The sequence below is a fragment of the Chiloscyllium plagiosum genome, unplaced genomic scaffold, assembly GCF_037043375.1.
Source record: "Chiloscyllium plagiosum isolate Xiang-an unplaced genomic scaffold, Cpla_swu_hap1 HiC_scaffold_43, whole genome shotgun sequence".
NCBI classification, from domain to species: Eukaryota; Metazoa; Chordata; class Chondrichthyes; order Orectolobiformes; family Hemiscylliidae; genus Chiloscyllium; species Chiloscyllium plagiosum.
This window is the reverse complement of record NW_028270181.1, coordinates 15,654,151-15,669,686: the sequence shown is the minus strand read 5'-3', so window position 1 is coordinate 15,669,686 and position 15,536 is coordinate 15,654,151. Positions and strand designations below refer to the sequence as shown.

Sequence of the window (15,536 nt, the reverse complement as noted above, 5' to 3'; positions counted from 1 at the left end):
GAAAAAGGGAGAGAAGAACTTAAAACAATCACCACCACAAGGAAAAGGGTGCGGGAAGCTATTAAATCTCAAATCTTACAGGTCCCCAGTAACAGTTGGCATGTATCTGGGGTCTTTTTAAAAAAAAATGCGGCTGCAGAGATAGTTCAGGTATTGGTTATTAATCTTCCAAAATTCATTAACTTTTGGAATGGTCGCAGCTGATTGGAAAATAGCTCATGTCACATCAGTAGAAGGGAGGAGGGAGACAGGATGGTGCAAACGGTATGTCAGCTAGCCTAACAGTAGTCATAAAGAAATTGCTAGATTCTATTATTAAGGATGTTAAAACAGAATACTTGGAAAATCACACCATGATTAGGTAGAGTTGACATGGTTTTGGCGAAACAAGACCACGTTTAATTAATAGATTACAGTTCTTTGAAAAGGTAGCAATCGAGGTGGATAAAGGGGAAGCTGTAAATGTGCTATACTTGGATTTCCGAAAGCCATCTCATAAGGTCCCATACTAAATGTTATTGCAAAAATAAGAGCCCATGGTATAAGGGGGTATTAGTATGGGTAAAGGATTGATGAGCTAATAGGAAGCAGAAAGGAAGAAATGGGTAATTTTCAGCTTTCAGCAAACAGTAAATAGTGACGTGCCACAGGGATCAGTGCACGGACCTCCACTATTACAGTTGAGATCAATGATCTGGAGCGAATGATTTGGAGATGGGGATTGAATGTGTGGCAGCTAAATGTATGGTACTCATGATAGCAAAACAGGTAAGGAAATATGTAATGAAGAGAAGGTATAGATGCTGCAAAGAGTTATAGACAGATTAAGTGAGTAGGCAAAAGTTTGGCAGATGGAGCATGAAGTGGGAAAATGTGAACTTGTCCAGTTTGGTATGAAAACAAAGAAGCATACCAGTTAAATGGAGAGATATTGCAGAACTAGGAGGTATAAAGACACTTGGGAGTCCTTGTACACAAATCACCAAATAGTACTTTGCAGGTACTTCAAATGACAATTAGAAGTTTGGCATTTATTGCAAAGAGAGTAGAATAGAAGAGTAGGGAAATTTGACAGCAGTGTACAGGTCTCTGGAGAATACTAGATTGCTGTGTACAATTTGGTTTCTTTATTTGATAAGGTATATAATTACATTAAATCCAATTCAGAAAAAGTTAACTTTATTCATTCCTGGGAGGAAGGACTTATGAAGAGAAATTGAAGAGGTTGTGTCTTCACCCATTGGTGTTTAGAAGAATAAAAGGTGGCTTTCTCGAAACAGAGGACTTGACAGGGTGGATTCTGAGAGAGTGTTTCTCTTTGCAGGAAACCCCCAAATTAGGGAACACAGTTCAATAAAAGGTCTCACTTTTAAGATGAAGATCAGGAGAAATTTCTCTTGGATGATCTTTAGTCTATCAAATTCTCTTCCCCAGAAAATAGTGGAGGTGGAGAATTGGATTTATTCAAGGTTAAACAGATTTTTGATAGACAAGGGAGTCAAGGGAAATGGGAGACTGACAGAAAAGTGGAATTAAGTCTACAACCAATTCAGTCACAATCTTATTGAATGGCAGAGCCTTTTCATAGGACAAAACAGTCTTTTCCTGCTCCTTAACCTTGTGGTCCAATGAATCATCACCTAGCTGGATTTCAATGCCTCAGTCTTGCAGTTAAAATACATTGTCTAAATAAATGAACACCTTAATTGATGCTGAAGATTTTGGATTCCATAGCCCAAACAATGACTGCTATCAACATCAGTGAATGAATACTAACCTTCCTTTGGGGTACATTTCAAAGCCGTCAACATTGTATCTGGCAATGTCTATGATGAAAGCATTCACCCATTAATATCACCCCTAATAATTTCTGAGTTCATGTCAACAATGGTTACTAATACATTTGGTTTATTCTCATCCAGGGGTACAGGCTCTACAGTGCATTCTATAATCATGTGTTTGTTAGCAGTTGGAGAAGGACACAGAAGGGCAGGGCTCCTGAAACCGCACTAAAAAAAATCTAAAACATACACTTTATTAAGAGGAACAAATCACACAAAAGGGATTATGGTCAGTGGCATATGTGGAAAAACTATTACATAAAACAGAACTGCTCAAAACAGCAACCTGGCACTATCACATAAAGCAGGACAAATGTTTTCTACATTATCTACGTCACTGAAAGTTGCTCATAGAACTGGTTTTAAAATGAGTAACAGCTAAAATTTGACTAATTTTCACCAGCTCATTTTAAAAACACAGAAGATTAATAATACATTTTGATTGTATATAATCCCGCTCACAACATTAAAAAAACAATTTGCATTCATTAATTATGTCAGTATTGTTTTATCGTATTTAAAGGCAACTCTACCCTATTAAAAAAAGCAAATATTTGAAGAAGTGTACATTTCAGTGTGGAAATCAACAGTGAATTATACCCAAAATTGATCTGTAGATTTTTGACACTCTGCCTGATGGATGTGGCCCTGCGTAAAATGGACTGGAGTAGTGCCAATTTTGGTGTGTGGATACCATCGTATTGAACAGAACTGCTCCTAAATCAGAACAGGAATTGTATTAAGCCCAGCAACATCATTTAGGCTAAAAAAAAAGCAGTTGCGAGATGCCCTGCAGCTCTTTTCTAAGGTTCATGCTATGGCAGTGTCAAATCATAAGGCTATCTTAATAAAGTCATTTCTACATTGCATGAAAATGAAGTCACAATCCAAAGTAGACAGCAGGACAGGGCGAGTAAATGTGATGGTTTTGGATGCTTTCCACAGCATAAGCAGCAATTTAGTGGAAGTAAAATGTACATTTATGCCTAACTTTTATGATTTTTAATTACTTAAAATGAGCAACACAAGCAGATGATGAGCTGTGGGATATGATCTATATCCCACTCAGCTGGTAACCATAATTCATTTGCAATTGTTAGCTGAGAGTTGTCAAGTCATTCTGTTATAGGAAATAAATCGTATTTCACAGCTCAACACATATCTTTGATTTACGTTACACCTGGCTATAATATAGCTAAGTATGGAATGCTTAATGACAACCCAGGGTGCTCAAAGTGGAAAATGGTCCATTTCCAACATTGATATTCACCCATCTTAATGAACATTAAAACGCACTTTTTTTTAAATCCTCAAGTAGTGAATGCTCATAACTGACTCTTCAATAAAATCCTGTGTCATCTCCTCTCACCTCTTACTGATAGGCAATCAAGGGATCCAGCAGGAATAGCAAATGCAAATCTTGCAAGTCAAAACTTTGATAAAATATGTGGCAGACTGCACAAGATAGTGGATAATACATTTGTAATTGTTTAATTGTCCAGTTTCAAGATAGGGTACCTACCATTAGTAGAATATTGCATAAAAATGGATACAGAGTAGTCTGTTTCCCTCACTGTGTCCTCTCGACCCCTAGTGACTACACAACTGATGGTAAGCTCAAAGGGAGGTGGTTAATTGATGTCTTACTGTCTACACAGGCTGCCTGAGATGGATGGGGTGGGTAATGAGACATTGCTAAGACTTGTAGAGTCAGGGAGCTTTACTTCGAGAGAAAGGGGGAGCAGTTTAATTCATATTATTAAAAAAGACATCAATAATATGTATTTAAGTAGGTGGACTAAGACATAGGAGTGGAGTTTTCTGGAGTTATGTTTTAAATGTAAAATATTGCAGTGACATCCATAGAACCATATAATAATTGCAACAGAAAGAGGCCGTGGATGTCAGTTTGCTCGCTGAGCTGGAAGGTTCGTTTTCAGACGTCTGAAAACGAACCTTCCAGCTCGAGCAAACTTACATCCAGAAAGAGGCCATTCAGTTGATCATGTCTGTACCCACAGATGTTGCTCCTAATTCTCAAAGGATTAACCTGGTGGCACTTCAGTTACCACAGGGAATCAGAGAGGCTTTCTTCACAGATGGGCCTGGGGTTTTCTGTTTATTCTTTATCTCGGAGGAGATTCCATGGTCACTGGGTGGAAAGGAAGGCATGTTCATTCAAGATGTTCATGATGTTGCGAAGACTAGATAGATTAGCTGATCTTCTCCTGTCAGCCAATCTTGCATGTTATTTTATAATCCAGGACCCTGACACTGTAGTAATCATAACAAGATCAGCCAAGCGGACGTCACAGAATATGAGTTGCTTGATTGGGGCTGTTAATGTGGTCTAATCAGGGAGCCCTGATTGACAAACTAAAGCAAGAATGATTTGGAGATGCCGGTGTTGGACTGGGGTGTACAAAGTTAAAAATCACACAACACCGGGTTATAGTCCAACAGGTTTAATTGGAAGCACACTAGCTTTTGGAGCTATCACCTGATGAAGGTGCATCGCTCCGAAAGTTAGGGTGCTTCCAATTAAACCTGTTGGACTATAACCTGGTGTTGTGTGATTTCTAACTTTGTAAAGCAAGAATGTCAGACATCCTGACTTTCCACATGTAAATAAATGGTTGACTGGAGATTGGCTTTGTGAAGTTATTTCAGACACAAGGTATTACTCTGCTGCTAGGTTGGAGCTGAATGTAATCAGTTTATCTTTTTAAAGATGCACAGTCTGATTGCTATATATACCTGCTGAAGTTAATTGGAAGCCAATTGTGTTTGGTGGACCCTATCATAAAAGACAGCAGGTCTACAGCTGCTACAGATAGGTTTTCCAGCAGAACAAAATATATCTAATATCAGAATAAAGAAGCAAAATATTAAACAATTTACAGAATACCCTGCCTATTTGCCAGTTAGCAAGTCTGCTTTACTGACTGATCTCAACAGTGGGCAGCTTGCATGCTTAAACTTTAATACATCCACTCAGCAAAACTGCATGAGAAAGAATTAATGGCATCCCCTGCTGTTGAATAAAATACAGTCTTTCAACATACTGGACTGTTTTACAGCACAGCTGCACAAAATAGGCTGAGGGGCTTGCTTTGCAGTCAATTATATTACAAAAAATAATATTTTTCTAAAAGTCTCCAAGAGGGTAGAGTTGCCTTTGAACCAACTTACTAATGAGTCAACATGTTATTTCCCCCCCTTCACGACTAAGTTGTTTTCTGTGAAACCGCAATATTTTAAATGTAACATTTGGAATTACTGTGATGTTTTACTTTATAGTTAGATGCTTCACAACGTTGCAAATGAGGCTATTGTTACATTAACAAAGCCACTGTCTGCCGCCTGCCATGTTCCAATTGATAAATTATAGTACAATCTCAAATAATACTTCAGGTATTAAAGTTATAAATTAATTGTTCACTTCTTATAATTATATTGGTATTTATCAATAATTTTAGCACACAGTAAATTTCGTTGTTCCCTGTTTTTGAGAGCCTGTTTGCCTTAAATCTTAAAAAGACCATCACATAATTCCATTCCAAGAGAAGCACTTAGAAGAAAATGCCTGATAACATACAGTTTAAGCATTAAAACACCCTGGGGATGAATAGCTCTGGCTGCCTTTGCAGAGTCAACATATGGCAAGGACAGTGGGGTGCGAACATTAATGGTCCTAATCTTCCTCAGTCACAAAACATAATTCAATGAACCCCCACTGCTTTGCCTCTATGTTGCCCAGAAACTGTTTGCAAACCTGCCAAGGAATAGGTAAAAATAAAGGCCTCTTCTTCTGTCAAAACAGTGGAAATGTAATCAGCACCAGAACACTTGTACCAGTTGTGATTTTTACAGGGCCAATCGAGTGGATGGCTAATAGTACAGCTGCACATTGGGGATGGGCGAGTTACATTCTTGGAATCAAGAGCAACTGCATCTTCCGTGGTCAGAAAGTGCTTGTGGTTCTGAAGTCCTATGTGTCTAAAATGTATTAAGCTAAGGAAGCCCAAATGCCAAATAGTTTAGCCAATTGTCCAAAAGTGTGCTCTCATGCTCTAAGGAGAATTGCAATTGCTTATTAAATGGCAGCTTGTTGGTGGGCCCTACAGCTACATTAGGTAATTTAATTGAAGTGCATCCTAACTGTAACAAATAATTTTAAGCAAGTCCAATGATTGCTCCATTTTGTTATTCTTTTCACTTTTGGGACTGAAATTAATCAAATCTTTGTAAAATCCACCTCCCTCCCTCATGGGATGTTTCCAAGAGAATTGGCCAGAGCCTAAATATAATTTAAACGTGTAAATGAAAGAGCATCAGCTCAAAACGATAACTCTGTTTCTCTCTACACAAATGCTACCCAACCTGCTGAGTGCTTCCAGAATTTTCTGTTTTTATTCTGGATTTCAGTATTTGCTTTTGCCAAAATAGACTCAATTGGACATCCTCAACTATCTGCAGATTCTGGAAATTTTGAAGCTGTCTTTACACCTTCACTGTAGATGATGGGCCTGTTATTATGGTGGGTGTTGCAATCAAGGCAATATACATGGTTTGAATACATGAGAAGATCTGCAGCTGGAAATGAAGAAATCACTTGTGAGACAGTGAGACAGAGACATCTCCTTCAACCAAATATTGAAGCTATACTGAGGATGGGGCAATTCACAATGGCTGTCAAGTTAACTACTGCCTTCAATGTTTACATCCCTGGATCTTTCCAAACAACAGCAGGCGGTACTTGTTAAATCTCACAACCAGCAGTGAATAAATGCATCCTGCAGGTAATAGGTACATTGTTTGCTCAGGCCACAGAATTCAGTAATTTCTCCATGGAAACCAGCCAACACGAAAAAGCCCTGCACTTTTACCATCTGGTCTGATTCCCCACAGTATTAGGTTTTATTGGTGGTGTATGCATGACAATACTTTGCTTTTAATGTCATTTAATTTTGAACAGGAAAGGGTTGGAATTTGTGTCCATGTAGCTGCTCTATATTTGAGGGATTAGACACTCTCCCATTCACCTTTGCTTTAGAGAAATCTACATTAACACTAAATTTTGGGAGGAGGGAGTGGTCAGTTAGCTGGTCTGTAATTCAGAGTAACATCAACAGCATGGTTTAATTCCTGCACTGGCTGAGATTACCATGAAGGATTCTCCTTCTCAACGCTATCCTGAGGTGTAGTGACCCTCAGGTTAAACCACCACCATTCATTACTCTCTCTCTAATGAGAAAGCAGCCTTACTTCAAGGTCCTGCAATGATAAATGGATAACTACAGGGAGGCCTAGTTAGACTAGCTTTACATATAATGGCCATGATCTCACTGAGACATCCTTGGACATGGGTTGCTGAGATCTGATAACTTGATGAAACAGATTGTCAGGATGCTAATATTGATCAAGTAAAGGGGTAAGGTGGTGGTAGGGAATCTTACAGTAAAGGTAGGAAAACAATCATCATTACAACATTCTGCAGTCCTTTGTACAAGTCTTTACATAGCAGCATTGCCACAGAACCAATTCAGAAAGGAGTGAGCAATAACAAGTGGCAGGATGCCTTACCTACAGTCCGATAAGAAACATTCAGCAGCTGCCCCAAGATTCAAACAAGCTGCATTCTGAGTTAAGTTACTGTGCCATCGATGTGCAACTTCCTCAATAGATCTTGCAGTACCCAGCTAAAAAAACAAATTTCTCACCACTATCCTAAACTTTACATCAGTGAAATCCATGACCTCACTACATTTTTCCACAACTGCCTTACACATCAACCACAACTCTCTCAGTGTTAGGAGACAAATTAATCAACTTGTTTGCCAAGGCAGCACAAGATCCAAGGTCGAGAGTGTGGCGCTGGAAAAGCACAGCAGGTGAGGCAACATCCAAGAAGCAGGAGCATCGACGTTTCGGGCATAAGCCCTTCATCAGGACATTCCTGATGACGGACGTTTGTCCGAAACGTCGATTCTCCTGCTACTCAGATGCTGCCTGACCTGCTGTTCTTTTTCAGCACCATACTCTCGACTCTGATCTCCAGCATCTGCAGTCCTCACTTTCTCCTAGCATAAGATCCAGGGTTTTACAAAATTTAATGGCAGAGTTTCCTATAAATAGAGGTTGAATTCTTGCTTATGGTACAGGAAATAGGAGTTGTGAAAATTTTCTGGTCTGGAAACCGCTTTTTGTACGTGAGGGGTCAGGGAATTGGAGGGATTGATTAGGGAGTGGGGTGGCAGTGGAACTAGGAGGGAGAAGACATACGTCACAGTGAATCATTTTTAGGATTTTGACCCGTGCACCCTCTTATTTGGCACAGAGACAGAAATTCGGCCCTCTAGCTGAGGTCAGATTATGTTAAAGCAGATCAAGGACACGAAGGTGTCTCCACATATTCTTGTGGGTGAGTCAGCATAGTCAGGCAGGTGAGGCAGTCATATTACAGATGTCCCCAAACCTAGAAGACAGCTTAGTGCACTCAAATAACTTCATGTAATGTATTGGCAAGTCAACTTCATGACTTCCAGCTTTCTCTCAGATCAATTACTTGCACACCTCCTCAGTTACTATTTCCACACGTTTCTCCTCATGTGTGCCGAATTACTGGTGAAGTGGCCCCTTCTACAACTTTATAAAATGAACACCCAAAGAGTGGATTGATCTGTACTGTTTTTATGTGCAGCCTTCCCCTGCAAGTAAACAGAAAAGAGATATGTTTAGATTAGATTCCCTACAGTGTGGAAACAGGCCCTTTGGTCCAATAAGTCCACACCGACCCTCCGAAGAGTAACCCACCCAGACCCATTTCCCACTGACTAATGCACCTAACACTATGGGCAATTTAGAATGGCCAATTCACCTGTCTTGCACATCTTTGGGAGGAAACCTGAGCACCCGGAGGAAACCCCCATGCAAAACACGGGGAGAATGTGCAAACTCCACACAGACAGGCGCCCAAGGCTGGTGCTGTGAGGCAGCAGTGCTAACCACTGAGCCACCATGCCATGTTGAAATGAGAAATCAAAGAAACGTATGTCATCCAAGTGGCCAGGTCAATAATCCAATCATGTCAGTACCTGAACATCAATTACACATGTATCTGCTGTTGGCAGTAGCTTCCAGATTTAATGGGACACAGAGCAGAAAAACTGGGAGGATATTTTACCAAGCATCAAGCAAAATGCAGTTCAGACATGGTGTGGGGAAAGTTTAGAAAATTCAGCTCAGTGTAAAGATATTTACTCTTAAACATCTTCCTCACCTGGATCCCAGGATCTGACCAGAGCTGAGACAGTGCTGATGCTTTCAGCAAACTTCATCTGGGTTGGTTTGGCACTACTTTTGCAAGAAGTCTCTCAGCTTCAAAATCAGTTTTCCCAGACAGACCTTCAAGTTTCTATTCTTATTTATTGACTTATTCCAGCCATTTCACCTTCTTGCAAGCAGCAGTATTGGGTGAACGATGCTCCTTTAAGGGCTGTTACCCACAGATAACCTATTCTTTGACCCCACTGCACTCCAAACTCCTCATGTTCTGTGCACTGGGAGCGCAGTGAGATGGTGGAAATTAAGCAATCTCATATTCTGATGCAGAATCAGGAAAAAAATATAGTTCAAATGTGAAGCAACTGATGTGTACAGATTGTATTTACCACCACAATACTGGGATCCCAACATCTGGTTCACAGTGAAATGGAGCTATTCGTGGGAAATACACACCATTATCAATAGAGGAGGATCTCAATGGTGAATTCACAAAAATAAAACTCACTGCCTGATAACATATGCTGTGAAAGACAGACAGGTGAGTTACAGGTTTCTTCTGGATAAACATTCATACGTTGATTAGGTTCTGTTTTCTGGACTATTTACATTTGGTGGGCTGAATCCTTTTTTTTAATGTCTCTACAAGAGGAATATATAGGCACACTGCTTCCATTGTGTCCCATTCTGTTCTTTCTATCAGACTAATCCAGGATAATATGGTCAGCACCTTATTCCATAAAAAACAAAATCTAAGAAAGTTAGATTGAAGGCACTAAAATTTGCAAGTGGAAACCCATAGTAATCTGTGATGGTGTTTCTGTATGGCGTTGTTTAAAAGTTTCACCGAATTGAGTGTCACAAATATTAACAATTATTGCGTAAAATTGGCTCAATCCAATTCCCAAGTGGCATCAGCCTAAAACTGAATGCTACCCATTTCTCAGGTTAACTTACTAAGTCACTAAATCCAATTGTCCCAGACATTTTTAATTCATTGTATTGTATTTAAATAGCTATACCCTTAGTTTAGGGTGTTAGAATTAAGGTGTACTTTCTTTCACAAATACTTCTGCTAAAATATACTTCCTTTCTCTTTACACTGAACTGCTTCATCTGTCAGTCTGCCCTATCCATTGACCTATGTTACCCTCTAATTCTGTATTGTCCTAAAGGACAATCACATTCAATTTGAAATGTTAACTCTGGTTGTCTCTCCACAGATGCTGCCAGACCTGCAAATAATTTCTAGCACTTCCTGTTTATCTTTCAGATTTACAGCATCTACAGTTTCTTACGTTTATCATCACATAATCCTCTGTGTTCCTCTCAGTTCGCCATGATCACAACTGATATCATTATCCGATATCAATGTCAACCCTTTCCAGCATCTAGCCAAAATCATTTTGTTAATTGTTTGACAAAAACATTACGGCATTGTAGTATACACATCATTTAAGTCTATGGCGTATCTATTTAGCCCTACTTTTTGCTTTCCCCATCACCCACCCAGCCCCACATATGCTTCTCTGTCTGTGTCTACATTTTTTTATACACTGAACTGTATCAGAGCAAACTGTGAGAGGAACTCTTATTAATGGATGGCAGGATTTCCATGACTGATGTTATTTCACCTTACCAAATGCCTTCTGAAAATCCAATAAATAAATAAATCCAATAGATCATCTACATATTCTGTGATTTCCTCCAAATGGGCATTTTGAATTAAACTGCTTTTTTCTAATATATTTAACCTGTTCCTGATTATTCTAGGAGATTGTAGAGAAACGTAATACTATAAACTAAGCTCATGAGTTCATTGGGATTTTGCAGCTGGAGCTTTATAAAATAACACTGTAATGGCAGAGGTAGTCTGAATGTAATAGGCTGTCTTCTTTAATAAATAAGTCTTTTCCCAATGAATTAAGACAGATCTCAGTTTTTATTCCTTTACAAGCTGTTCCTGTAGATCATCATTGACGCCCCCTCATTTCAAAATGTGACAAAGAGCTGATCATCTGCTCTCAACAGATAACAATGCCTAGCCACTCCTACATTTGAGATAAGGAACAAACATCAGACACATTGGCCCATGTCGACTCTTAAGTAAACAGCTGCTTGACGCACACAATGAGTGCTCAAGCTTTCAGGACTAACACTCATTGCCATTTTGATGATCAGAGATAGCAAACTTTTAAATTCTGAGCTCAATTGCATAACTGTAATTCCTCTAAACTATGCTTGTTATAGTATCATAACATTTGACAAAATAACAAAAAATGGTAAATCGTTTGTGAACATTCTTCTTGTTTATATAGACATGATATTACAGCTTCACAGACCGTGTAGTGTTGAACTGAACATTAAAAAGATGATATTAAATGTTTGCTATTTTCATATACATGAAAAGTGCATTCAATATTTATTTGCATGGTTGAAACTAAGGAGCCGGACCAGTCTGTGTAATGGATCGCCAGTCTTCGCAATAAACAATGACTAGATTGACCTGTAATTAACTGACTCTTCCATCAGGCCAGACATCTGTCAACAAGTTTGTAAATTGTGTAAGTGACCTTTATAGAAGCTGACAATGCAACATGGAGCACAGCCTCTGGGCTGGATGCGCCCAGTGAGAGATTTTTGGACATCATGCATAATTCTGGAAAAAGATATTAAAGCACAATGGGACAATCTAAAAAGCTTATTAAACAAAATGAGAGCAACTGTTTACAAATTCTCCAAATCATTTCATGGAGTTGAGATTTGCAGCATTTTGAAGCATTTGTACTGTTAAAGAATAGGTGAGGGGAATTGGGAATTGAAATTTGGAATGCACAGAGGACCTTTATTTTTCCATTTGAAGCAGGTTGCTACGACCTCAGATTAATCACAAAAAAGTAGGAGGGATATTTTACCAAGCCACCAAGGATGAAGAAGACCATAAAAAGACGACCAAGGGTTGTCCTTGCATAAACGTCTCCATAGCCAACTGTGGACATTGTGACCATAAGTAAGTAGACGCATTCCCAATAAGTAAGTGGTTGGGAATTTTGGAAGTTTTCCCAAGGATCCCCTGAGTTTTCCACCTATGAACAGTTAGAAGAAAAAATAGTTAAAAATCTGAAGCTGAAGAACAGGCACTAAGCAGTGAGTGTGCAGCGATATAGCTACAGCACCACCTACTGTCAACAATAGCACATTTACATCATACAGCAGTTCAGAATGTGATTTACTTGGTTTTAAACTATGCAAACAGAACAAATGACTTCTGTTATGTTTATTTGAGTTCACTGGACTGTCTAAGCTCCAAAAGAATACATTATGTTCAATTACGACTTAAGGTTGGCTACACATATGTAAATGCTGAATTCAAAGCAAGAAGATGGACCAATAAGCCTGAAATGAAAATATCCCTTCACCTACTGTCTCCCCGTTACTCCTCACATAGGAGATATTGCACAGTAATAGGTCATTCAGTCCAAACATTCCAAAGAACTGTATATGCTCTACCCAAGTCTCTGTCTATTTTTCTGCATCTAAATCTTCATAGCATCCATATTTCCTTCCACCTCTTATGTTAGTTTAACATGCCTTAAATTCATTAAAATGATTCACTTTAATCACTCACTGTGATAGCGAATTCCATAATCTCACTGCTTTTGGTAAAGAAATTGCTTCTGAATCCTGTACTTAACTTTTTGATGACCATCCAAGATTGGTTAGCTGTAGTTATGCAGTTTCCTTAACAGAGAATTACTACTCTTGTACTGGATTGGTAAGAGCACAATTTCAATTTACTTGAAATCTCAAACAAATTTACTTAGCAGATAAATTGATAATTTGCAGCAACAGAGTAACTCAGTAACCCATCCTTAGCTTCCTGTGCTGCTGCTTGGAGTATAGTGAGCTCTTAAGGCAGTTCAACAACATTCCCCCCTTCCCACAAGATAAAATTCCACACACTAAGAGGGAAAGTGTACATTAGGTTGTTCCAAAAATATTTAATAGGAACAACTTCTAAAACATTATGAGATTAATAGTCTAAGAGTCTGCATAATTCACATACGGTTTGACAATCTTTCCAGATCTCATGATGGCATAACCTTCTAGAGATTCAGACTCTACATTTACCTGTTCTCAATTTATTTCTGTATTGGTCTCTTGTGTATGGTTAGAGTGTTGGTTGTTGTCATGATGATTTTCCACACCATTATCTGAGTTTATCTTTGTCTGTTTTCTATGACTGTTGAAGTACAGTACAGTCCCTTGAGTTGCCTTCTGTTTCTCCTCAATGTTGCTCCATTTGATCTTGTGACTTTGTAGAATCTAGGCTCACTATACTCTTTGGATACTTCTGCAGATTACCAGATTCCCTGGCTAGGATGCATGGCATTTACCTCTTGTCTTTGTACAGATTAGGCATTTTCACACATGTTCGTCATGAACAAGTTTCATTCTCCCTGTTTTTTTGTGAAGTTAGTTTTGCATTTCTGAAAATTTGAACAGATGATGGGTTGGAAGCGTTGTCCTAACTTGTCTTCCAAGATCACTGCTTGTGACAATATGCCCATATTTACTGGTGTAGCATAGCTATATGAAGGTGCTGTTTTCTCACCCTGCATTCTATGATAAGTGCTTTAACAACGTAATCTATTTGACCGTTAGATCTTGAATTGTAGATGTGTTTTACATCCCATTTGACAGACCTTTTCTGAAAAAGGTATGTTGGAGGAATTTTTAAGAAGCCTGTTCGGATAATGCAATGACATATCTCTGGTCCAGGTGGAACTTGAACCTGGACATCCTGCCACACTATCACTGCACCAGAACCGGCCTAGGATTGCCTGTATGTTGTAGTTCAATGTCAGATATGATCTCATCAGGTGTACTGAACAGACTGAATGTAGTATTCTTTGGACATAATCTTGCTTGAAGGTAGAGGCAGGCCTGAAAGCGAAGGTACTTCTGTTTCAGGTCAGATTGGGTTTTCTCCAGTAATTACACTCTTCGCAGCTCTTTGCATTTGCATACATGGGTAAGCCGTCACATTTTATAGGCAGACAAGAAATTCTGCCATCGCCAAGGTCTCCAGGCTCCAATTTCTGGGTGCCATATTTAAAAGGTACCAAACAACATTTCATTCTCTGCAACCCAGAAGCATAACTCAATTCTCAAATGGTATGTAAGATCATCAACCAACACTGGAGATGTAACAGACCAGGCAAACTGTGCCACTGTGTTTTAGTGTTGTCTCCCTCAAGATCCTCAAAGGCTGTCCAGGAGAGAAAGGAAGTGTCTCTCTGCATGAATGGCTAGAAAAGGCCATCTTGACTGACAAAGGCAGCCTGGACAAAGCTAGCCGTGGTAGTCAGCGTCCTTGGGTGGCCTAAGCCAATCTGTCTCCAGCGCTGAAAAAGGGATGAGCAATTGGTTGCACTCCACCACTGTTCACTCAATGCTTCATGCCCCTATATGTGTGAGCAGCATTATAAGATTGTCACTGCAGAGTACTGTCGCAAGATGCTTTAAATCCTAACAAACCCGATTTGACATTCTTAACAATGACACATGTAGACAATCATAGCTCTGGACACTGACATCTCTATCTGTCTCTATTAATGCAAGCATAGTGCTCATCTCTCCATGCTAATGTCTCTTAATGTGTCTCTACTTCTCCAATAGTGGAAACATTCACCTTGCTGGGACGACTCTCACTTTCTGAAAACTGGTCTCACTAAAACAAACCCTCACTAAGCCTAGTACAGCTAATGAACTTCTATACTTTATTAGTAATGAGGTGGCACAGATACCTAGGCAGAAGAATGTCTGGCAGAGGTGCCAGAGACCACTCGCAGACTGAAGTAAAGGGCCGGGGAGACTGTCCACATTCTATCTGATGTTATGGCTCCACTATGTGAATGCATGGCAGCCCCCATAGAATGGCTGGTGGCTGTCTTGGACAGCGAGGTCATACAGAACAATCACTATCAGCTGAACATGTGTGAGAACCTTCGTGAACCCTCCCTCCAGAAACCCCATCCCCATCAAAAGTTGAGACTTGCCCATTGCACACAGACAGGGAGGAGGAACAACAGCGAGGTACCAAGGGATTATCATCTCAAGACACTGCAGAGGTGCCCTGCTGCACCACCTACCTTTATCTTCCAAAGACGCAGATCCGTCCATCAGGTCTGGCCAAGGAGGTGACCCCTACAAACAGTGGTATCTAGGCACCAGACAAAGAGGTCACCCACCAAATTTATCTGAGGCAAGGCAGTCAGTAATCCTCCTCAAGTTTAGTTGTGACACCAAGATGTAGTGATAGGAAAAGAAGAGCTACAGAATATAAAAGTTACTTTGGATGCATGGGTGCACAACATGACACTGGCATAAGTCCAGCACTTTGTATGA

The 15,536-nt window shown here is 39.6% G+C and overlaps 1 protein-coding gene across 16 annotated transcripts in view; it reads right to left on the bottom strand.

The window, feature by feature from the left end:
- The window catches only part of LOC122541861 (calcium-activated potassium channel subunit alpha-1), an 847,529-nt gene that overhangs the window by 249,823 nt on the left and 582,170 nt on the right, over nucleotides 1–15,536 (bottom strand). For all 16 annotated transcript variants that reach the window (XM_087982321.1, XM_087982311.1, XM_087982314.1 and 13 more), the window contains exon 8: nucleotides 12,041–12,211. In XM_087982321.1, coding sequence (XP_087838447.1) covers nucleotides 12,041–12,211 — 171 coding nt within the window. The remainder of the gene's footprint in view (nucleotides 1–12,040; nucleotides 12,212–15,536) is intronic.